Genomic DNA, 24,535 nt, shown 5'->3' with positions numbered 1-24,535 from the left:
TCCTATCTGAACTTAAATTTTGCAACCACTAAAAATGTAATCTGCTACTTTTCAGTTATAAAGAGTATTAATGTTATCAATGATTAGAAGCTATATGTATTGTGAAAAGTATTATACAAATAAAAATGAAGACTTAAAATATATGTCCTGTAAAACATTATTGTGCACTTGGTTAGCTGATGTGTTATACTACAGCAATCCACTCACCCCTGAAACAGACCTGTGACAGGCTCTTTGCAGTTTCTTCAGACTGTATGACTGTGCCCAAATTTCTCCTTACACCTCTCTTCGTCGAGAATCAGAGGTACATGCTCCAAGAGATTGGTGCCAAGTATGCTAACAAAAATAGGGGAACATATATAAGCATGATCAAGGATTACAGGCAATAAATGTCATAATACTTGGATTTATTGTGACAGTACTGTGGCTGGGGAAGCAAAAGTGTAATAAATCAACAATGTTTTTTAATACTTTGGGCATTCGGAATGAACGCTGGCATCTTTCCAACTGTAATCACACATATTAGAAATTATATTATTCCTCGTCACTGGCCCAAAGCACCAGCTCTCTGGCTTGGTGAGTGGTGTTGAGCGGACTTCTTCCGCTCCAGTGGACTCGTACCGTTACATGCTAAATACATGGTGCAAGAAAGCAGTTCGACAGACTAAAGTGTTTAAATGAAGAAAACATAACAAAAAAAGTCTGGAGTTGTAGTAGCTTTGGTATAAGCGGAATGATTGTCTCGAATGTTGAATTATTGAAAATTAATGCAAACCTGAGGCGTAACGGCCGCAACTCGATTACCAATACCGGGTGTGCAATAACTGTCAATAATTCAATGGTCTCTCGTCAATTGTTCAGTACTAAACTGAAGTAGGAAAACAATATTTTGGCTTTCTCAAGCCTGTATAATTAAATAAATATTTTGGTGAGAGAGCAAATCTGGTTAGCACGTGAACACGTCAACGGATATTAACTAAAATGACTACCTACTAACACATAACAATTGGACAAATACATGAAATACCATTTATAACGACACTTAAATTTAAACGTACCTCTGAATATATGTGATTCTTCAGTGTCTTCCAGGTTCTTTTAAACAAGAAAAACTGAAGAGCTGCAAGTGCAACAGGTAATTTCACAGTGTAGGGCTTTATTCAAATTCGTCCAATGGGATCGATCCACCGCGCATGCTGTGCGCGGGAATTTTGTGATGTGCACGGACCGACGCTCACAACACGATGATGGATCTCTGACTGTCAATGGAGGATCTTCTCCTCAAGTTAAAAAAGTTTGTATTAATTTTGCATAAATCTTAAAATCTTCCTTTGAATAAATTAAATGTCCAAAATATCCAAAGTTTAAAGAAACAGCTCGTTTATTTTATATGGGATAAAATGGCATTGTTCTAAACCTGTTTGTAATTTAATTTAATGAATTTGTTATATATATATATATATATATATATAATAATCATCTTGACGCTCTAAGTATAAACACTAAAATCCAGAGGTCAGCTATGGATTATTTATTTAATAAACTATTTACATTATTTACTGTGTTACTGAGATAATCATTAAATTGTAGAGATAATGATTAAATTGTAATCTTCCATCTTAAATCAACTAGAGTCCATCAGTTCTTGTAAACAAACCATTTATTCACTGATTAAAAATCATCTTAGTCAAAACACATGTTAAGAACTACTGACACTTACATAGCATTCTGAGCTTGGACACTTAAATCAATGTTGATAGATGTGGTTTTGCCAATATGCTTAACACTACGTGATTATTCACTTTTGTCACTGATTTGAGTGTCTTTGGCATTGTGACAAGGCCTAATGCAGCAGAAGCACTGCGGGATAGATTAAATTACAGGGTATACATCCAAATCACAGCAAACATGTATTTAGACTGATTGCTGAGATAGTGAAAAATAAAAAAAAATATATAATCTGTATCTAGCAAATTGATGTTGTAGGTCCCTCTTTGCCCTGGTTATCATTGTAAAGTCCTCTTGTATAACAAGGTCATTTGGTATGCGTAGGGTACAACAGGGCTAAGGTAAAAGGCTCCTTTGATTTTATTTTCTCATAGCACCAAAAACTACCACATTACTTTCCTAAACACCTGTTTGTCACTATACACTGCTAAATTTTCGTGTTGTATGACATAATTGTGTGTAATGTCTAAAGTTTGATTTTGAGGTCATTTGATATAAAATGTAAGCATTTTTAAAATGTTGCAAATTTATGTAGCTAATGAATGTCCTGGAAATTATCATGTTTATTTTGAGATGAAATAGTAATTTGTCATTTTCAATTTTGTTCAACATGATTATATAAAAAAGAAATTCAATAAGTGAAAGGATAGTATTTGGGGTAAACACACTGTTTTTCCTAAGTGGGGCGAATGCAGTAGATTTGGTATATAGAATGTTCAAAGTGGGCTCACATTGACTGATCCAATCACGATGGACATTAATTTGTTTATAGAATACTTGAGATGTAATGAAATGTCAAATGTGATTTAAATTAACAGGAAATGCATAGAGTATTGCGATGTTTATTGCAACTTCAGTATCTGCATTCTTACCTTTGAAAACAGCTTGTCCTCTCAGTAATTCATCTTTCTGTGTTTCAGTGTTGACTGGCCATTTACTCGTGACATATAACCAATATGATAATACTGTGGCCGGGATATTGAGCAAGACTACAAGCAGTAAAATTTCAGAGAGTGGCGGTGGCATCAGAGCCAACGGAGCGCGTTTTAAAATTTATCGGCAATCAGATCAGACAAATATTGATTCCGATAATTAGAATAATTATGAATATCGGATCCAATTATCTGCCAAAATTGACCTGTTAAAATGTACCGGTTAATTTACAGTAAATTCCTGGCAGTACAGATGTCAGTACATTACTGTAAATAAGTTGTATACTGTTTTATACAGATTACTGTATTTTACAGGCTGATCTTTTTTAAATACTACTTTACTGTAATTTTCTTCTGAGTATTTTACTTCACATTTTTCCCCGGAATGCACGTTCCCCTGCCTGTAATGAGGTGAGTGGTGACTGAGGTTGTCAGTCCATAACATTATGTTTAACACGTTTTGTGTTTCACAGAGGAAAGAAAGTCATACAGCTTTTGAACAACATGGGTGAGAAAATGACATAATTTGAATTTTTGGGTGAGCTATCCCTTTAAATTAGAAATGGCAATGTAATGGCCCATTACATTGTCATTTCTAATTTAAAGGGATAGCTCACCCAAAAATTTAAATGGCAGCTGTTATAACAACCCTGTCATGAGTAGGTTGTGTTGTTCTATTTTTCTACCCTGCACTTTTTGCAATTGCCAAATACTGCAGAGCATAATGGCTCTGATACAAGATGTTATAGACATGTATAGCTGTAGCATAAATTTATAATACTACAGTGAAAGAGAGTGTGCATTCGTTTGTATGTGTGTGACTGCACAGATTTGAGGGGAGGAATGTTTTTTCTCTGCACTAGCAGTTCTGCTTACCCTTTATTACAGACCCAAAATTGAAACTCCTTTCTCACTTTATCCTCAGAATGTGGTTAGATGAAGCTGTGAATTGAGGGAAACATTTTTGATGTGTGTTAGTGTTGGAGTTTTTCTGCTTCCCTGCTTCTGTTTTCTACTTTTTCAACCAAACAGCTGCAACCAGTATGACATGCTGCAGTGTAATAACCTTCAAAAACATCTTTGATTTCTCTGAAAATATTTAGCTGTTAAAGGAATCAAAATAAGAAGTTTTATCCAGGCTAATGATATACCACTGCAAATCAAGGCTGTTTGCATCGTTTGAGGGGGAAAACCCAAGTACATAATCTGTTTGTACACTGTCCCTCATATTACAGCTGCAATTCTTTTAATGCAGTACATTTAATCTCCTTTAACATTGGATTAGTGTTCTCAGGAAACAGCAACCTTAATGAGATTAAGTCTGAAGGAATGAAAGTCACTTGTACCGAGGAATGAAATGAGCAGGGAGTAGAGTAGGGACATTTTTTCTTTCGTTTATATATATATATATATATATATATATATATCTGCTGTCAGGAAAGTTTCTCATGGTGATGTTCCTTAAGTCACTGGCAGAGAAGGACCTTCAATAGTGGTGATATCAATGTCATATTCTATGTATTCAATGCTATTTTTCTCATTGGTCTCACTGATCCAGCATCCAATGAGTGGTTATGGCAGTGTGTATCCTTGATTAACACTCCTTTCAGACATTACTCTACTTTGACCTCAGTTCAATGTCACACAGGACATGCAGTAAAGGGAATACCAGTCACCATCGATGAGATGTTACCAGTATCCGAGAAAGAGATGATGATGTAATTCATCTTAAAAAAATAGTTCACCCCAAAATGAATGAAAAATAATCATACTGTCATCTGTGAAGTACAAAAGGAGATCTTTGGCAGAATGTGTGAGCAGCTCTTTTATATACAAGGAAAGTGGATGTTGATGTCGAAAGTAGTCCATACAACTTATGTGTGCTATATTCCAAGTCTTCTGAAACCATACAATAGCTCTGTATGAGGAACAGATTTAAGATTGGACAGTTTACAGTGTCATTGATAAACTCCCGCTCTTCTGATCATGTTTTTTGAACTTGCCACATCATAAATGGTCACATGACTCGCAAAAATAAGTGCAAATGAAATCTGAGAGCCTGGCAGTGTGGAAGATTATCAATGAATAACATTTTACATATTGGTTTGTTCCTCACACAAAACTACAGGTGCATCTCAATAAATTAGTATGTCGTGGAAAAGTTCATTTATTTCAGTAATTCAACTCAAATTGTGAAACTCGTGTATTAAATAAATTCAATGCACACAGACTGAAGTAGTTTAAGTCTTTGGTTCTTTTAATTGTGATGATTTTGGCTCACATTTAACAAAAACCCACCAATTCACTATCTCAAAAAATTAGAGTATGGTGACATGCCAATCAGCTAATCAACTCAAAACACCTGCAAAGGTTTCCTGAGCCTTCAAAATGGTCTCTCAGTTTGGTTCACTAGGCTACACAATCATGGGGAAGACTGCTGATCTGACAGTTGTTCAGAAGACAATCATTGACACCCTTCACAAGGAGGGTAAGCCACAAACATTCATTGCCAAAGAAGCTGGCTGTTCACAGAGTGCTGTATCCAAGCATGTTAACAGAAAGTTGAGTGGAAGGAAAAAGTGTGGAAGAAAAAGATGCACAACCAACCGAGAGAACCGCAGCCTTATGATTGTCAAGCAAAATCGATTCAAGAATTTGGGTGAACTTCACAAGGAATGGACTGAGGCTGGGGTCAAGGCATCAAGAGCCACCACACACAGACATGTCAAGGAATTTGGCTACAGTTGTCGTATTCCTCTTGTCAAGCCACTCCTGAACCACAGACAACGTCAGAGGCGTCTTACCTGGGCTAAGGAGAAGAAGAACTGGACTGTTGCCCAGTGTTCCAAAGTCCTCTTTTCAGATGAGAGCAAGTTTTGTATTTCATTTGGAAACCAAGGTCCTAGAGTCTGGAGGAAGGGTGGAGAAGCTCATAGCCCAAGTTGCTTGAAGTCCAGTGTTAAGTTTCCACAGTCTGTGATGATTTGGGGTGCAAAGTCATCAGCTGGTGTTGGTCCATTGTGTTTTTGAAAACCAAAGTCACTGCACCCGTTTACCAAGACATTTTGGAGCACTTCAGGCTTCCTTCTGCTGACCAGCTTTTTAAAGATGCTGATTTCATTTTCTAGCAGGATTTGGCACCTGCCCACACTGCCAAAAGCACCAAAAGTTGGTTAAATGACCATGGTGTTGGTGTGCTTGACTGGCCAGCAAACTCACCAGACCTGAACCCCATAGAGAATCTATGGGGTATTGTCAAGAGGAAAATGAGAAACAAGAGACCAAAAAATGCAGATGAGCTGAAGGCCACTGTCAAAGAAACCTGGGCTTCCATACCACCTCAGCAGTGCCACAAACTGATCACCTCCATGCCACGCCGAATTGAGGCAGTAATTAAAGCAAAAGGAGCCCCTACCAAGTATTGAGTACATATACAGTAAATGAACATACTTTCCAGAAGGCCAACAATTCACTAAAAATGTTTTTTTTTTATTGGTCTTATGATGTATTCTAATTTTTTGAGATAGTGAATTGGTGGGTTTTTGTTAAATGTTTGCCAAAATCATCACAATTAAAAGAACCAAAGACTTAAACTACTTCAGTCTGTGTGCACTGAATTTATTTAATACACGAGTTTCACAATTTGAGTTGAATTACTGAAATAAATGAACTTTTCCACGACATTCTAATTTATTGAGGTGCACCTGTATGTCTTCAGAAAACCAGGACACGAGCACACTTGTCATATCACTGCATTAAAAGAGGTTGTATTTGGACCAGTACACTCCTGTATAAACCACTGAATTTCAGATGTTTTCAGAAAAGTACTGGCCGGAAGTGTTAAATTCCACAGGCCAGATTACATCTGATCATATACCATTTTGTATGTATAGTGACTGGCGATTCCTTCCATGTTACAGCCATTTGGTGCCATAGTAAGTAATCCTCTTAAGTTGTATGTCTGGAGACTTTTTCACGCAATTCCTGCCTCCTCCTCCATGCGTGACCTTACCAACGAGATTACGTCATTCGGAAGCGAACATTTGTAGTTAAAAAAGTATATAAGTATTGTTTTGTTATCAATTGTTTGGGTTCAGAAGAACTTTATTGTCAACTGGTGTCATGTGGATTATTCTGATGCACCCTAAATATGCATTTTGGACCGTCAAAAATGGAGGACATTCACTTGCATTGGAGGAGGAGGAGGCCTGAAATGAAATCCTAAAAGTCTTAAATTCTGTTTTGATGAAGAAAGAAACTCAGATACATCTTGGATAGCCTGAGGGTGAGTAAATTATCAGCAAATTTTCATTTTTGGGTGAACTATTCCTTTAAGATGCACTTCTATGTGTTATGGCCAAAGCAGACCTTACCGTACAAGCTGCTATAAAAAAAGCCCCAGCGCCACCTGAACAAATATCATTTGAATCATATTATTTAATGCATTTACCCGGCCTAAAGGGGTTATGAAAATGAATTAAGCCCATTCACACAGTACAAACCTGTGCAGTAATGAATTAAAACAAGAGCTTGCAGAGACTTTTATAAATAAAAACAAGCTTGTTGCGAAATCAAGTATAAAGACACTAGCACAAAGTTTGCTGCTAGCTCATATCAGTTCAAATCAAATCCTGCTTCTGAATTAGTGCTGAATTAAATGACTGACATAAGGGGTGGCTGCAAAATCATGATTTAAGAGAGCTGCTGTGAAACATTAAAACAACCTTTCTGGAATCAAGAACTAGAACTAGGGCTGGACGGATTTTCGATTTTTCAGATTAATTTGAATTTGCATTTTGACACATTTTTTTTTTTTTTTTTTTTTTTTTAATCGAGAAATCAAGCAAATATTGCAAAGCTATAGTTAGATATGTTGTAAATCCACCAAAGGCTGAATAAGGAAGAGTAAAAGAATTCATAGCGCTTATCTTAATGGCGCTCCCGATCTGATCAGCTGCACGTGTGTTGCACGCTCCAAATGAACGTGGCAGGTTAACAACATATAGATGTTGATTTCTAGATAACTTTCTAGATAGAGTAATTTTAATTAATTAATTAAGTAATTTTGCAGTTTTCTTATTCTATTATTTCTGAACATCTGGGTTTCCTATAATGAAAACTGTAAGAACTTGTACAGTAGTCATGATTGTAGTGTAATCATGGATTAAATACAAGCTTGCAGTGGTATCATAAAGGAATAATTCACAGAGCTTGCTGCGAAATTAATAAAAACACAAAAAGCTTTATAATGAATCTTTAAGTAAAAACTTACCAGAAAGGATGGCTGTAAAATTATATAGAGCTTGCAGTGAAATCAAAAAGGATTTAGATCATAAATCTTGATGCAAAATAATGAATTTGAAAACCAAGGGCTTGCTGCTTAACCATGAAAGAGTTTGTGGTGTCATCATAAATTCAGCAAACATGAGAGTTTACAGTGAAATGGTATAGAATTTGAAAAATCTGGTACAAACAATGAAGATAAACTTGCTGCAACAAACAGCCACCAGTTAAATGTATATGACAATTGTTCCCTCAAAAGAGAATAGAGTGAGACTTATATTTCAGAGAAAACTCACGGTGTGTTGCAGAGAAACCAGCTTAACTGCAAAATTGAGCCATTTAAATAAAACACACAGAGAGAAGCAAGATGATTGACTACCCGATAACAAGTCAGAGAACCAATCAGCTTACGCCATGCGAGCTGATTGGCTTAACATGTCGCGTGAGCAAGCCGATTGGCTAACAGATAACAAGTCAAAGAACCACAGAGAGTTGCATAGCTGAACTTTGATCATTTATCTCAAACTGGACTGGCTGGTCTTTCCTAACCTACCCCTAAATCTTGACAGCTATTGGGTCACTGCATACACTGGCTTTCAATTTATTGGTTAAAGGTAAGACAGATTGAAACGTTGAAAACCTGTCCTGAAGTCCCATGAATTCTGTTGTGCTCGGTCCAACTGTCATTGAGCATAAGATCGTGTTATCTGTGGAAGGCTGAGCTGCCTACTCATTGGTTTGATGAAGGGCGTTGCCTGTACAGTTTGAGTGTGACTGCATCAAGGTGGTACATCAAGCTTGAATTGCTCAGATGGTAGGAACATTCCTTATTACGGACTTTACATACAGGTCGGGGGCATGATTAATAGTGTTTATGTGTAATGCGTTATTTTTCATATAGTTAATGGCACTATATAATACGTAAAATTAACATCCCTAATTTTGGGGGGAAATTATGTAATACAGTCAGTAGGAATGCATATTTATCAAACATATGGCCTAATACAAACCCTAAACCTAACCATCAGTAAAAATGAACGATAAGATACAGAATGATATGAGGGTTTGTAATTCCAAAAAGTTTTTTTTTTTAATTAAATTTGGTCCAATATTAAAAACCACAAATAAGACATCTGATACACGTTTTCTTCTAATGTGATGTGACATGACTGGTCATTTGGTCAGTAAGCTTACACTATGCAAAGTGTCTTCCCTTGACCCTTCGACATTTCATATTTAAAAAGTACCGCTGAGTGAGAACACATCCATTCACAGAACAGAGGGTGAGAAGAGGGGAGAGGAGTTTCTCGTTATTACTGAGGAAACAGAGGGTGGCTTTGGCAGGGAGGAAGGTAATTTCACAGCTTTCACCTCCTGACATGAAAATACAGAGCAATACTTGCTCAATTAAAAGAAGCTTGGCAGGCAGATTGGAAAAAACTCAAAGACACACATCCTGGATGGTCAGACTGGCACAAAATAATACATGGACAGAGAATGAGCCCTTCAAGTCACCTGTTTTAACATTTTATGAGCAGGACGTAATAACTAGACTCAGCATATAGCTGTCTGAATTTATTGTGCATATGTAAAAGAATAATTGAGAGTAGTACATTTCCATGGACATGTCTGCAGAGGCATGTGAGTTTGTGGTTGAATGCCACTCTAGGACAATGATCATCTAACTCACACAATGGCTGCATCTGAAAGCCAAGGCATCTGCCTTGATGCCTCACTGCCTAGTGAGTAAAAACTTCACAGGCAGCAATTTGCATATGAAGGTACCTCGTTAGGATGCTGGTATCAGACAGCCTTCCAAGGCACCATAACATCATATCAAAAGATCTAAAACAAATTCAGTTGTGTATTATACATAACCAAGCAAATATTTAGTAACTATAATGCTTATTTCTCAATAGAGATGGAGTTGTAAGTTGAAAAAATAAATAATAATTTAAAAATTAGATAATTATAAAAAAATGGCTGCTCTCATCCGTTCCTTCAGACGCCATGTTTATTCTTTCAACCCACCAGCAAACCGCACACTCAGGATTTTGCGATAACAAAGACAGCAAAGGCTGGATCTACGCTGCCTTCAAAAACTGAATAAATAAAGGCATCTCAGTAGACAGGATGTGGCATAAATATTGGACTTGGATGTGCCTTGATGCCTTTATACCTCCATATATACCCTCCGAAGTCAGCAATTTGTAGCTTTTGGTCGCAGTAAATGTGATTTCCTTGGTTCAAGATTCTTTGTTGTTCCTAGAAAAAAATTCCTTTCAACCAATTAAAACCCTAATTGAGCCCATCCCCAAAAATCAGAGGCAGTGATTGATTGGTAGGAAAGTTACTCCAGGAACAACAATACAATTTGGTCTAGGAACATGTCCTAGGCTACTTGTGTAAATCAAGTTAAAATTGCATCTTTCAGATGCACAAAATAGCATGTCTAGGCAATTTTTGCGTGTTTCCCTGAAATTAAAATGCAATATAGAGTCGTGCCTCCAAATGTGCATAATAAAGAGCGAGCTAGATGCAAATTAATCAGATTGCACCCGCAAAGTATTTTATCAAGCCTGAAAGTCATTTCACAATCTGAAACTATGAAAGCAAATTAAAACATATGAAAGGCAGGTATTAATCTGATTTGCACTGTGCATCATGCTGTCATTGTGACAAAAAGGAGACTTTGTGAACAGATAATACATAGAACACCCTTTATTGACACACATTAATGTGAAATTAAATGAATACTTATGAAAACACTGTTTTATTTGATTACACCATGTAACAAATGTTTTTTTTTTTTTTTTTTTTTGGTTTCTGGGTAGTAAGTGTTATTTCCTAATTGCTTATGCCTCAAAAGTATAGAAAATGGCTATTATTCCGCACAAACTTTGCTTTTGTGACCAGGACAATGATATTTTGAAATTTACCTATTTTCCAGAACATTCCAGATAGATTCAGTGATGAGTAAACTTGGAGTAACTACTAGAAATTTCTAGAACTTTCCAGTAATATAAATCGTAGTATAAATACAGGGGCCTTAAGCCCACCAGTTCAGTTTAGTTCCACCTGCCTAAGTGGATACATATCAAGACCTTGCTTGACGCCTTGAAGTATAAAGAGTGTATGGCTGGGAGGTCATAGGCGATTTCAAAATGGTGGCATTCCTGATGGGTCTCCAAGGCGGTTTTACCAAGTTTCCCTGCTATCTTTGCCTTTGGGACAGCAGGGACAGCAAGGCGCACTACCACAGGTGGGACTGGCCACAGCGGACCGAGTTCTCTGTGGGGAGGAACAATGTCAAGTGGGAGCCACTGGTGGACCCCTGGAAGGTGCTGATGCCACCACTGCACATCAAATTGGGCCTTATGAAACAATTTGTCAGAGCTCTAGATAAGGAGTCGGCAGCCTTCAATTACCTTCAAGACTTCTTCCCTAAGCTGTCTGAGGCAAAGGTCAAAGCCAGTGTCTTCGTCAGACCACAGATAAAGAAGGATTTTGGATTCATATGTTGTTTTTTTCTGACTTTATGTGAACAAAAAGACGCAAATTTGCTCATTTTCTCATTGGAAATAGGTACATTTCAAAATATCACTGTCCTGGTCACAAAACAAAGTTTGTGGGGAATAATAGACATTTTCTATACTTTTGAGGCATAAGAAATTAGGAAATAACACTTACTACCCAGGAACAAAAGTTGTGTTACATAGTGTTATTTTAAAACTCGGTATCATAACTGATAACATCATAAGCCTACTAACAATTTATGGCCAAATTATGTCATAATTTAATGTTTTAAACATTGTTTTTATTTGCCGAAATATTGCGAAATAGCCTATTTTAAGTGGCGTTTCTTTAAAGTACTCGAAGCAGGCCAGCCGAACAGGTTTCGTCTTGATCCCCTGAAACGAGCAAGGAGCACAAGTTCTGTATCATTCTAAAAATTTGTAGTCGTGCAGGCCCTATTATGATACATCAATATTAAGCTGTGATACATAATACATAGATTAACGTATGAGCCCTCTATGTTATGGCATAGAGTGTTATGGCACTCCAAGAAAGTGCAATGTAACAAGAAAAAGAGCTTGTTATGCACAGCTATTGTGTATTTTCATTATCGTTTATGATCATTTATTGTATTGACAAAATAAAGATGTTTTCATAAAGGTCAAGCAATTTGATGAGCAGGTGCCAAACAAAACCACATATGGTGCAATCATTCATCTGTCTTGCCAGGCTAAACAATGTTCTACATTTTGGTCCACTTAGATCCTGTCACATGGCTGTGACAATCTGTCATCTGCTGAAAGATTAATAATTTACTTTCTGCCAAGAAGAGAGAATGTTTCATTTCAACTTTCATTTATTGTAACACTTATCATTTGGCAACAATGCTGTGATAATAGCAGCACTGAAACGTCTAGCTGTGTTCTCTGTCTTTGTCTCTGTCTTGGATAGGCAGGGAGAATTAGGTCCTCATGTTCTCATTGGAGAGAGGCAGAATGGTCATGCCACAAGTGATTATGATCTGGTTGAGGTGGCGCATTCTGGGATCGGGGAGGCCTATGGGAAAGGAGGCCTGTGCTTATTCTGCAGTTCCATAGATGGATTGGCCTCGACGTGGCTAAAACAAGCTCTGGCTCTCTGCTTTAGACACTCAATTACTGTGTATGTGTGTGTAAAACCCTACACAACACACACATACTTTTGATGGATCCCTGAAGTTTAAATCATTCAGCAGTTAGCAGTAACCTATTTGCATTCACATTCACACACAAACACACACACACACACACACTCATATCCTCTAACTTCATTATCTACCTTTCTCTTCATATTGTGTAACATTCTTTTATTATTTCAAGGAAAGTTTCTGCCAGTTATGGTCATTATTTTTTACAGGCTAATCCTATTCTGCCTACAGGAACTGGCAGGATTGTATACCAGCTTACGTTAGTTAGAATCAGAATGAGATTTATTGCCAAGTATGCTTACACATACAAGGAATTTGTCTTGGTGTCAGGAGCTTCCAGTACACAACAATACAAAAACAGCAACAAGACTTAAAAATAATTAAAATGGAATAAAAAATAGATAAATATTGAAAAGAATACGCAATAAACAATATACATACATACATATATATACATATATACATATACAGTATATATACACACACACATACATACACATATACATACATATACACATACATATACACACATACATATACATACATATACACATATATGAATATATATGCATACATATACATACATACATACATACACATATGTAGTGCAAATCTAAATACAAATCGGTTATGTACAGTGCAAGGGAATGTAATGGCAGAAGAGGTTGGATGTGTTGGATAATATAAAAAGACTAAGCTGTGTATTGCACATTAATTATTGCTCAAAGAGGCAATTTAACTGTTCATGAGATGGATAGCCTGGGGGAAAAAACTGTTCCTGTGCCTGACGGTTCTGGTGCTCAGAGCTCTGAAGCGTCGGCCAGAAGGCAACAGTTCAAAAAGGTAGTGGGCAGGGTGAGTAGGGTCCAGAGTGATTTTTCCAGCCTTTTTCCTCACTCTGGAAGTGTATAGTTCTTGAAGAGGGGCAGGGGGCAACCAATAATCCTCTCAGCAGTCCGAACTGTCCTTTGTAGTCTTCTGATGTCTGATTTCGTAGCTGAACCAAACCAGACAGTTATTGAAGTGCAGAGGACAGACTCAGTGACTGCTGAGTAAAACTGTATCAGCAGCGCCTGTGGCAGGTTGAACTTCCTCAACTGGCGAAGGAAGTACAACCTCTGCTGGGCCTTTTTCGCAATGGAGTCAATGTGGGCCTTTGTTTGATAGAGGTTGCATGGTCTACTCAAGTAATACAGCATTGCTTTATGAGCCAGCAGGAACCCCTAAACATATAATCTAATGCTGATTGAACTGGCTTCACAACACTAAATGGTGCATCCATAAATAACACAATGTGTAGTGCTTCATAGTTCTTTAAGACTATGTAAAGACAATTGGGTTATATGGCAAGGCATTAAAAGTAATCAAAGGTTCGCTTTGTGTAGCCCTCTATGATGTGAAATACATTCACTGTCATTTATCCAGGTCTACAAACTGCATCTATGATTGACGATCATTGTTGTTGTGTTTACTGGCATTAAATACAGTGCCTTGTTACTTTAGTCTGTACCTTTTCTACAAAATCTCAAGAGGATTTGTTTAGAAACCCATCGACTTTGGATATTGTTTAAATGATCTTTGGTAAATATGATGTAACTCTTGGCAATAACCTCTCTTTCCCAGCTCTGCAAAGATGCAACATTTTGAAATGACCATTTGACCACAGAACAAATCGCTTAGGCCAGTTACTAAAGCTGGCTGTATTACATATACAAATGTACATAGACACCCATGTACACATCTCTCAGAGATGGTCTGATCCCTTGCTTGTTTTCATGCCAAACTGAGCAGATAAGCTGCAGGATGCTTAAAAGGAAGAGAACAGTAGGGAACTGTCTCAATGCCTGTCAAAACAAGGAGGGGTGGGAAGCATGCAAGAGAGAGAGAAAGTGTGTCTACTTTATATTTATGTGGCCACTTGTGTCTCTAAAGTAGTGCTCAGTTCAATGCAATCAGTGTAAGGAGTCAATATTGTACTTGTCTGTTGCCACAATAGGAAATAATGTATTTGAATGATCTGAATTAAAATATTTATTAGGCATACATATAATATTTATAATTATTTTAATTATTCCAATGTAACATAGGATACAAAAGATCATAGGTTTAGAATTGTAAATACAAATGTTACACAGGCCCCGTTTAGCCATAAAGATTGAACACACATGCCTTTCTGAAAGATTTGGAATATTCTATGCAAATTTCAGCAAATGAGCCTTCTGAGTACATTTATCTTACATCTAGTTGACCTTGCTGTTGCTAAAAGCTTTCAAAAGACTTAATGGAATGAAAATGCCTTTTCTGGCGCCTTCTCTTTTTTCTGTGAAAATGTCTTGATCTGTCCTCTACGGAGGCTTCAAAATCCATTTACAGGTATTTCAGTGCCTGAAGAAGATTGTGATGATCTCATTTCAAACTCAGGCCCATTATCTGGGACAGAATGCACAGGCCAAATACAATAAATGCATATCTTCATAATATCAGAATATACATGTGGCATGAGGTTTACATGTTTTAGTAGTTTTAGATTACTTGAGTTAAACTTGAGTTGAGTTATTATTATGCCTCTGTGTTTCCATGTGTACTGTTTTTTTTTTTTCTTTTTTTTTTTTTTAGGGCAGAGTTGTTCATGATATTTGTTGGTCTCTAGTATATACAGTGCATGTGAATTGCCAATGTGCTGTTTCTTTTTTTTACAAAGGAGCTTAACAAAGCTTTCCAGGATCACTGACAAATCCAACATTACCTAGGAACAGAGCAAAGCAATTACTCAGTTGTGGTCACATGGGAAACACTGATGCCAATTATCCTTAAATTAAGTTATTACTCTTATACCTGAGTGGAGCCCGCTATTCCCTGTCCAAAAGTATTGCTCATTTTTATACCAATGAAGACCTTTTTTGTGACGTTATTGATGTTGCCAGTAAATTGGCACACAATGCCCCTTTATAAACAGTCTTTAACTAATCTTCTGAGATTTTAATTAGGCTAAACAGTGGGGAAATAAATCTCTAATCTACATTAAATGAAATCTCACTGGAGTGCCTTTATTAAGATCCCATCGCCTCAATAGGGGCCAGGGCAGGAAGCACGGGAATACTGGGGACAGGAGTTATTACTGACAGTTTTCAACTTATTTAATAACAGAGCAATAAGGGAGTGAGGATGAGAGGGACAAAGAGAGAGGGGCAGCAACTATCCTTCCATGACAAGTAGCTTTGTGATTTGCTTTCATTTCCTTCAGGTATAACTTAAAATACCTATTTATAGTGGCAAAAATTGCATGCACTTAAAAGTTGAAGTGTTCCATTTCTGTGCCACAAGAGTAACAAAATGGAATTACTATTTTCAAACAGGTTTCCCGATTCAGGGTTTCTATGTTCGGCTGGTCAGGACACTCAAAGACCACGTGTTTACACTTGGGGGAAATCAAGGGCTTACTTATAGTTTATGCAGAAGATTAAGTTTGGACAGAAGAAAGTGTTTTAATGAAGAAAAAAAAAATACATTTGTCACTAAAAACAATTACTATACTATAGATATGTTAATTAATTTTTACTGTGTTAAATGCATTAAGTCATATGCATTTAACCTATATTTTATTTGTTTTATTTAACATACATTTATTTTTATTTTCAGAGTGTGAGCTGCTGTTGTAGGTAGTTTTAGGTAATTTTAACATATATTTAGGGAAAAAAGGTATGTTTTACATATTGCTTTCAACAAGTGTTGCAATTTTGCTACAGGCTGCTACTGTTTTGCTATTCTCTGAGGGTTAAATTTAGCTCCATCTCACATGGTCTAAAGAGCCATCATTGCCTCCTTTCTGAGGTCTTCGGAAGGGAGGAGAAACATGATAGACCAGCTTGGAGAATTCCATCTGTCTCTGACTACTTTGCTCAGACTGACACCTTTTCACACATGTGACAGGTGGTGGATCAGCAATGTGTGCGCATTATTTTGGTTGGTAGGGTGTTATGTAAGTTCAGCAGGGTTGAGATAATTACCATATGTAAAAAAAAAGAAAAAAAAGAAAAAAGAAGTGCAATGGCCATTGTTAATCTGAGCAATACTCTGATCCTCCCCCATATAATTCTGTGTTGGTGGTGTAAGTGTACGCCTGTAAGTGATTGTGGGAATTTTGCTGATGCAGTGAAGTGTGAGATGACTCTGACAGGCCCTAGGGTGAGGGGAGAGACATTGGCCACAACTGTGGTTTGAGTAAGAATATCCAGGCTAAGATTTTCTAGACAACCAACAGAAAAGTATGGATGCATCTCTCACAGTGTGTATGAATGTGAGAAAGGAACACATGGATGTTCCCATCTGGATTCCATTGCTGGAAGTTTATTATTGTAGGGGTGTCAAATTGGGTTAGCGGAAAAGGATTTGAGGGGGACGTCCCAACTTTTTTTTTTTATTTTTTTTTTTTATGCTGTGTGACTCTCAAGAGGGATTAATCCTGAAATCCCAACACAGTTGAGTTGAGCTAACAAGGCCACAGGCATGAAAGTTCGGCTTCCAAAGTCCCTGGTCTTCAAACAGAACAAGCTGCAGCAGTGAATATCTGGATTTTAAAGTAATGATGGGCTTTCTGACTTCTGGACTGTTAAAAATTTATTGTTTAAGATGAAGAAACGGAGCAGGTAATTTCTGATGATTAAACATTGTGAATGGGTGGTTGACATGAAATGCTTTTGAGAAGTTGACATGTCCTGCATATACTCCATCTAAAACTACGTGAAACAGCATTTTACTAATTCCGTTATAGTAATTATGCATGCATTTATTATGTCATTCATTTGGGTACTACATGGAATATTCATACTTTTACACATTAATTGTGTTACACCACAAAATTAACTAGTGAAGACAAAAATAAAAGGTGGTTTAAAGTCTTAAAAAATAAGTAATTAAAATGGTGTGAAATAGTGACCTAGTCATAGTACCTAAATTGCACACTTTGCCTTATACAGTACACTCATATAAACAGGGCTTGAGTTGAGGGGGGATGCGAGGGGATGGCATCCCCCTTGTTTTGCAGAAATACCAAAAAGCATCCCCCTTGTAAAACCACCATCCCCCTTTACCAACTTCTTTCGATCAGTTGTGTCATGTATTACTTAGAACTAATCATGAAAGTAAAATATTTTATTTTCTACGTTTTATAAAGAACACACTTTAAATAAGGGCGATTAACCGGTCAGATTTTATTTCGACATTTGAGGTTGGCAGATTTCTATAGGTGAAATCCCTCAATTAGATCTTGACACTTGTACAGTTTGGATATATTTTGCCAGGGCGATGCTTTAGTCATACAATCTGGCAACCCTGAGCAGGGAAAAAGATGCCGGATTTCTGAAAACACCGACAAACAAGTATGTCGGAATTTAGCGATGGGTTGACTTGTGCTTCCTGATGTTCACATAAAACTTATGCCACTGAAGGTAATTCAGTTTGAAAGTAATTGCAAACGTTTCGCACACTTTCAAAAATGGCCAAGAGTACAGTTCAAGAAAATATTTTGTCTTTCTTTAAAAAAAGAACAGAAGGTAAGATATTGCTATGATGAGTGTTCAGTAACATGTTTTTAATTCAAACAATTTTCAGGGTTTCGCCTATAAAACGCTTTTGTGTAGAACAACTTTTTTTTACACCACTGTTTAAGCATCCTTCATAGAAACAGCCCAAACTTCGTTTGTTCGGTTATTGGAGTAGAAAAATGCGTGTCTGTGACAGTAGGCGAGCGATCTAGAAAAAACCTAGATCATAACGTAGATTCTTTTCACAAAATTAATCAGAAAATACAATAACAGAGGGTAACAGGTGCATATTATGGCCATGTGTCCTAAGGGTCAATGAAGTGGCACTCTTTTTTGTCCAGATCTATTACATTAAAAATAAATAAAAAATGCAATTCACACAAACCATTTATTTGAATATACCTCTTCTATAATGAGGATATTTTCAATTTCTGAGATTAAATGATTGATATTTTAATCATATTGATATTTTTTTCTGGGGCTTAAAATAAAAAATAAAAAATCATGTGGTGTCCAGAGAGAGTAAAAAAAAAAAAGGTGAAATTCCTGAAAAAAGAAATGTTGGCATGACTAGTGCAAAGTAATATTTTATTGTTATTTCTTAAAAATAAATAAATAAATAAAATAAGCAGTGAAACAATTGTGTTTTAAAATATTTAAAAATGCTTTTGTCCACCAAATAAAAGTAATTAGGCGTAACCAACATGTAGGTTTATGCTGACCATAAAAACCATAAAAAAGAGCGGACACCTGTAGACCCTCAAGACTGAGCATGAAGTTTAAAAAAAACATCTGATATTCATTTAGAAATTTTTAGGAAAAGGCACATTTTGTTCAAGTCATGTGGTGGAACCCTGAGAAAACTTCTTGATATTTTTGACTCAAAAATTCATAATATTGATAAAAATAAAGAAAAATTACCTTGAAACTTTGTGTTTTAAAACTTTTTGGAAATGAATGATTAAGTTGTTTATACTCCCATGTATTCAAGGTGCAAATAAAGTATTATAATACTTTTTACTTGATGGTTACACCACATGACAGTTGTAAAGTTTAAATTTGTTTTGTAGAAAATGCTATAAAGGTTTTTGTTTTTGTTTTTTTAATTATGAAACCAAATGGGAAACAAAGATGACATTTCTGAGAACATGACACAAGTGTTTTAAACTAGATTTTTAAAAGATTTCTTATTTCAACACCTTGGACAACCTTACTTGTCAATGGCCCATAATCATTTTTGCATAATGACAGTTGTCTGTGCCATTACATGCTGCTGTGCTGGTCACAGTCTTCTGTTAATGCATTGCTTTTTAACAATATAAGTGCAGAGAGCTATTCTCATACCAGCTTTGTCAGAAAGCATCCTGTTCAGTTAGATCTACATTATCTATGTTCATGTTGGCGTAAAGATACATGAATGTGGGTGGTCAGTGATGCGCCCTGGATTTGCAGAGTCATCACATGGGGTGTTTCCCTGTAAAAGCTAAACCCCTTCACCTCCTCCTCCCTCTGCCCCTGAGGCTAGCTTTTTTATATATATATATATATATATATATAAGAGTAATGGTGTACCGTGGGAAGTCTTGTGCGGTAAGTGTCTAAGTGCTTACTGTGTTTGAGGTGTACTGTTTTTGTTGCTGTATTGTGTTAAAGCAAGCCATTCAGGCAAACAGTGTGATTATTTTGTTCTGCAAAGCAAGAATTAACCCTAAATAAAAACATAAAAAATGTAAAACATGAACCATAACCTAAAAAAAATGAATATTTTTTAAATGTATGGTTCCAACTCTAAATACTGATTTGATGAACTGCATTTGAAGCCGTTGTAAAATGACTATAAACTAAGGATGTCCTGACACCGATACTGGTATCGGGTCTGATACCGGGCTCATATACTGGTACTCGTACTCGTAAAAATGCTCCGATACCAAAAACCGATACCATCTGATGTTCGAATGTCATTACGTAAACATTTAGCACACAAATTAAAATCGTGTTATGTCCTAGTGAGATTATTTAATCGCAAAAGCTGCGATTTAATCAGATAAATATATAGTTTGCATGTAATTCAAATGTGAGTGCTTGTGAATGTGTGGAGACAGTGTTGTGCTGACGCCAGCTGCTCATAACTTTTAAGGCTCCTCGGTTCATACAGGGAAAACACCGTCATGAGCATCGCACGCTCTGTTTGTAGCAGATGACAGTAAACAAAGTGCAAATTCACATTGTCGTGCGAGGCACATACAGAGTACATAATTTTGCAGTTTAATATTCACTTTGAGTCATATAGCGAATGGCTCTCCAGAGTGGGAATCTGCCATCATTATATCAGAGCTCCTTGGTCAAAACAACACAGAAACACTTCAGAATAGAAGCTGTCAAAATTAAAGGTAAATTTATAAGAAAAAAGTATGACAGAAATATATCACTACTGTAAAGTTATATAGGTATATTCACTGTAATACTACTACTACTGCTACTACTACTACTACTAATAATAATAATAATAAATCAGTAGTAATTGTATTATACTTAAGCAGTATCTATCTAACATCTGTGATGCTCTTTTATGCAGCACTTTATTTGACAAAAAATATAACTCCAGTGTTGCATTTTGGATTGTGCTGTGAGGTTCTGTAAATAAGCACTTCATTTGACAAAAAAATAATACAATATTATGTTCAAAATTAATTGTTATATTTTCGTTTGATTAAAGTTTTAAATTAATTCATTTATTTAAACACCATTTTGATGATAAAATTGAAATAAACTGTTGATGTGGAGTTGAAAAAAAAAAAAAACAGGTATCGGAATCAGTATCGGCGAGTACCAAAAATGAAGTATCAGTACTCATACTCGTTCTCAAAAAAAAAAAAAAAAAGAATAGTAGCGGGACATCCCTACTATAAACCACACTTGTGACCATACAGTCTATATTAATGCACCAAGTCGCTGCATTGCTTGGCAACCGCATATTCCTACAATTAGGCTAATGAATTTTACAGTATTACTTGGCATAAGAATTGTTTGCTCTGATTATTGTTAATAATACATATAACTGTTTATAGAACAGTGGTGTACAATATTGGTCTCTTTTGTCATATTACTGTTGCTGCCGTTTTATAAAAGCAATAAGCCACACTGTCTGTGCGTTATAGCGATTTTACCATGGATAAGGGGGTAAGAACACTCCTTACTACATCTGGTGTCTTATTGCTTTAAAATATGCCTCTGACTGAAGAAGAATCGGTTTCCCATAACATTAGTAAAGGTTACTAATGAAAAAGGGTTTACCTTGTTTCCATCACATCTTCTGCCATTTTACTTTCAGAATCATATGAAATCTTAATACAGCAGGACTAAAGTAGGATAAATTGCCACATTTTGATGCTGCAATAGGTGGCTGATTGAATTTACATTGGAATTTGCTTGGTATTTACAGGTGTCTTAAGTGAATGCAAGAAGCTGGCATTTCTCTTTCAACTGATTTCTGTAACTTACAACTATTGTGTTTCTCCACAGGCACAGAAATCATGGATAGAAAGAGCTTTCAGCAAGAGAGAATGCGTGCACATTATTGTAAGCACCAAAGACCCCCATAGGTAAGAACATCTGCTGCTGTAGCCTTTCTATGAAGTATATGTTAAACACATGAATAGAGGATTTTAAACTAATGAATGGAGGTTTTAATTAAATTATTATTCAACACTGTAATGAAACAAAGTGTGGCCTTGTTTAAAGCTCTTAGACTATCTAAAGAGACAATTACAGCAGGGAGAGGATTCAGTTCTGAACAGAATCTGGTTGTTTTAATACTTCTTTAGAAATTTTCTATAAGATGGACTGTAAAGAATTCTTTCTTTATATATATATATATATATATATATATATATATATATATATATATATATATATATATATACACACACAAAAACACTTACAGTTACAGTACATAAGTGCATCTTATAATAATAATATTTTTAAGTGAACCTTTGTAATTACTCTGGTATTGAAAAGTGCATCTGTAGACCTTTTAATGATACTGAAATCTACAAATGTGTAATTTCAGTTGAATTTTGTAAATCTGATATTGTTTCAGTTTTGATTTAAGAGACATTGACTTAATTTGCATTGGAGAAATAATTGTTTCACACTCTTTACTGGTTATGTCTTCTGTAACAGATGCTGTTGTGGCCGTCTAATTGGTCAGCATATTGGCCTGCCCCCCAGCATCTCATCCAATCAGAATGAGAAATCGGAGCGTGACAGCCTGTCAGAGAAATGGTCCATCAGCAAGCACACACAGCTCAGTCCCACTGATGCCTTCGGAACCATCGAGTTCCAGGGAGGTGGACACTCCAACAAAGCAATGGTAGAAACATTCTAATGTCTCATTAACAAGAGTCTGACGCTCAAAGTGATAGCATTACACAACTCTGATTAAATATTCATAAACCTTTAATAATTGAATTCCTTTTACAAGGCATGTATTCGGGTAAGTAGGTCCTACAATTAGCTAGATCAAGCTTTGAACTCTTACTAAGTGTTTATTGCATTAATAAATGGCAGTCTTGCAGGCTGTGTTATCTACAAGTACAACTTGACACAACATTTAGATGTGCTTTTGAAGGTTGTCTTACCTTTTTTAATTTCTTTTTATTTTTTTTATGTATTGTCAGTATGTAAGAGTGTCTTACGACACAAAGCCAGACTTACTGCTGCATCTGATGACAAAGGAGTGGCAGCTGGAGCTTCCCAAGCTGCTCATCTCTGTTCATGGAGGACTCCAGAACTTTGAGCTACAGCCCAAGCTCAAGCAAGTCTTTGGCAAGGGTCTCATCAAGGCTGCCATGACAACTGGGGCCTGGATCTTCACTGGAGGCGTTAACACTGGTATACTCACTGTAAAATGGGAGTTTTGGGAATATTAATCACTCAGAAGACATTATTTAGCACAGTGGTTCTCAACTGATCGGACACAGTTCAGTTCTTATAGAGACAATGCAAAAAAGGCTAAATGCAAATAATAAAATACAACTAAACATATAATCAGGCATAGTTCGGATAGCAACATAAATAGCCATATTAACTTTAAAAAGGGAGAAACACTTCCCATGTCTTTTTTTTTTTTTTTTTTGGATGTCAAAGGCTGTGCGTCCAGTTAAAATCTATGGTATTTTGGCACAAATGTTGGTGCAAATACCCCACTTGGTTGAAGCTAGCCTAATAAGCTTCTGCCAGAATTGACAGTTTTCCCATTCAGCCTATATAATGTTAATAATTTTGCATCTTGTTCAGCCTATGCCATTCATGGTAATATGAATACATTTTCAATGTTTGATTTTAAGTACTTTTTTTTATTTTATTTGTTTTACTTTTGTACAATTTGCAATTTTGTTATATAGAAATACACTACCATTCAAAAGTTTAGAGTCACTTACTCAGTCTTTATTATTTATTTTTTTATTATTATTATTATTTTCACATTTTAGAATAATAGTAAAGTCATCACAACTATGGAATAATAGAAATGGAAATATGGGAATTATGTTGTGACTAAAAAAACCAAAATATATCAAAACTGTGTTATATTTTAGCATCTTCAAAGTGGCCACACTTTGCCTAGATTTTGCAGAAATGTACTCTTGGCATTTTCTCAACCAACTTCTTGAGGTATCACCCTGGGATGCTTTTTAAACAGTACTGAAGGAGTTCCCATCTATATGCTGGATACTTATTGGCTGCTTTCTTAATTATTCGGCCCAAGTCATCAATTTCAAAAACTTTTTTTTTTAAATAAAATTTTAGTTTTGTAATTAAATAAATTAATATGTTGGCACAATTATATTTTTGTCTACAAATCTAATTTCAAACATTTAAGCATATGCCTTCAGATCAAAAGGTTTTTAAGATCATGAGAAACATTTCAGGCAAGTGACCCTAAACTCCTTTAAATGTATCGTTACATTTGAGGAAAACATGAATAGATCAGACATGTAGAATACTGGCCATTGCACCAGAGCATTCTGTTTAATTAAGCTTATGGTTAGATTGCTCTACAGTAATTAGATTACTCGGTAACATTTTATTTTAGGGATCAGAAATTAGACAGTAATTCATGACTAATAATTACACTTGTAAGTGACTAGTTATGGACTTGTTTGGCATTATAAAGTAATTATTAAGTCTTTATTGGTTGATTTCTTATTCTTGCTTTAGAGTCGCTTTACATTTGCTAATGAAATTATTAGCTAAAAACAAAATGTATCAATAGCTAGTTTGATTCAAATGACAGCCTTTATAGGTTCTCAGTACTCTGTGTGAATGTGTGGCTTATAGGTTTAAAA

At 36.0% G+C, this 24,535-nt stretch overlaps 1 protein-coding gene across 2 annotated transcripts in view; it reads left to right on the top strand.

Annotated features, from left to right (window-relative positions):
• The window catches only part of LOC127433615 (transient receptor potential cation channel subfamily M member 3-like), a 217,087-nt gene that overhangs the window by 109,491 nt on the left and 83,061 nt on the right, over positions 1-24,535 (top strand). For both annotated transcript variants that reach the window (XM_051685663.1, XM_051685668.1), the window contains exons 2-4: positions 21,711-21,790; positions 22,371-22,560; positions 22,868-23,081. In XM_051685663.1, the coding sequence (XP_051541623.1) occupies positions 21,711-21,790; positions 22,371-22,560; positions 22,868-23,081 (484 nt within the window). The remainder of the gene's footprint in view (positions 1-21,710; positions 21,791-22,370; positions 22,561-22,867; positions 23,082-24,535) is intronic.

Source organism: Myxocyprinus asiaticus, chromosome 4 (genome assembly GCF_019703515.2).
Source record: "Myxocyprinus asiaticus isolate MX2 ecotype Aquarium Trade chromosome 4, UBuf_Myxa_2, whole genome shotgun sequence".
In the NCBI taxonomy this organism is placed as follows: Eukaryota; Metazoa; Chordata; class Actinopteri; order Cypriniformes; family Catostomidae; genus Myxocyprinus; species Myxocyprinus asiaticus.
This window is presented reverse-complemented; position numbering and strand designations above follow the sequence as displayed.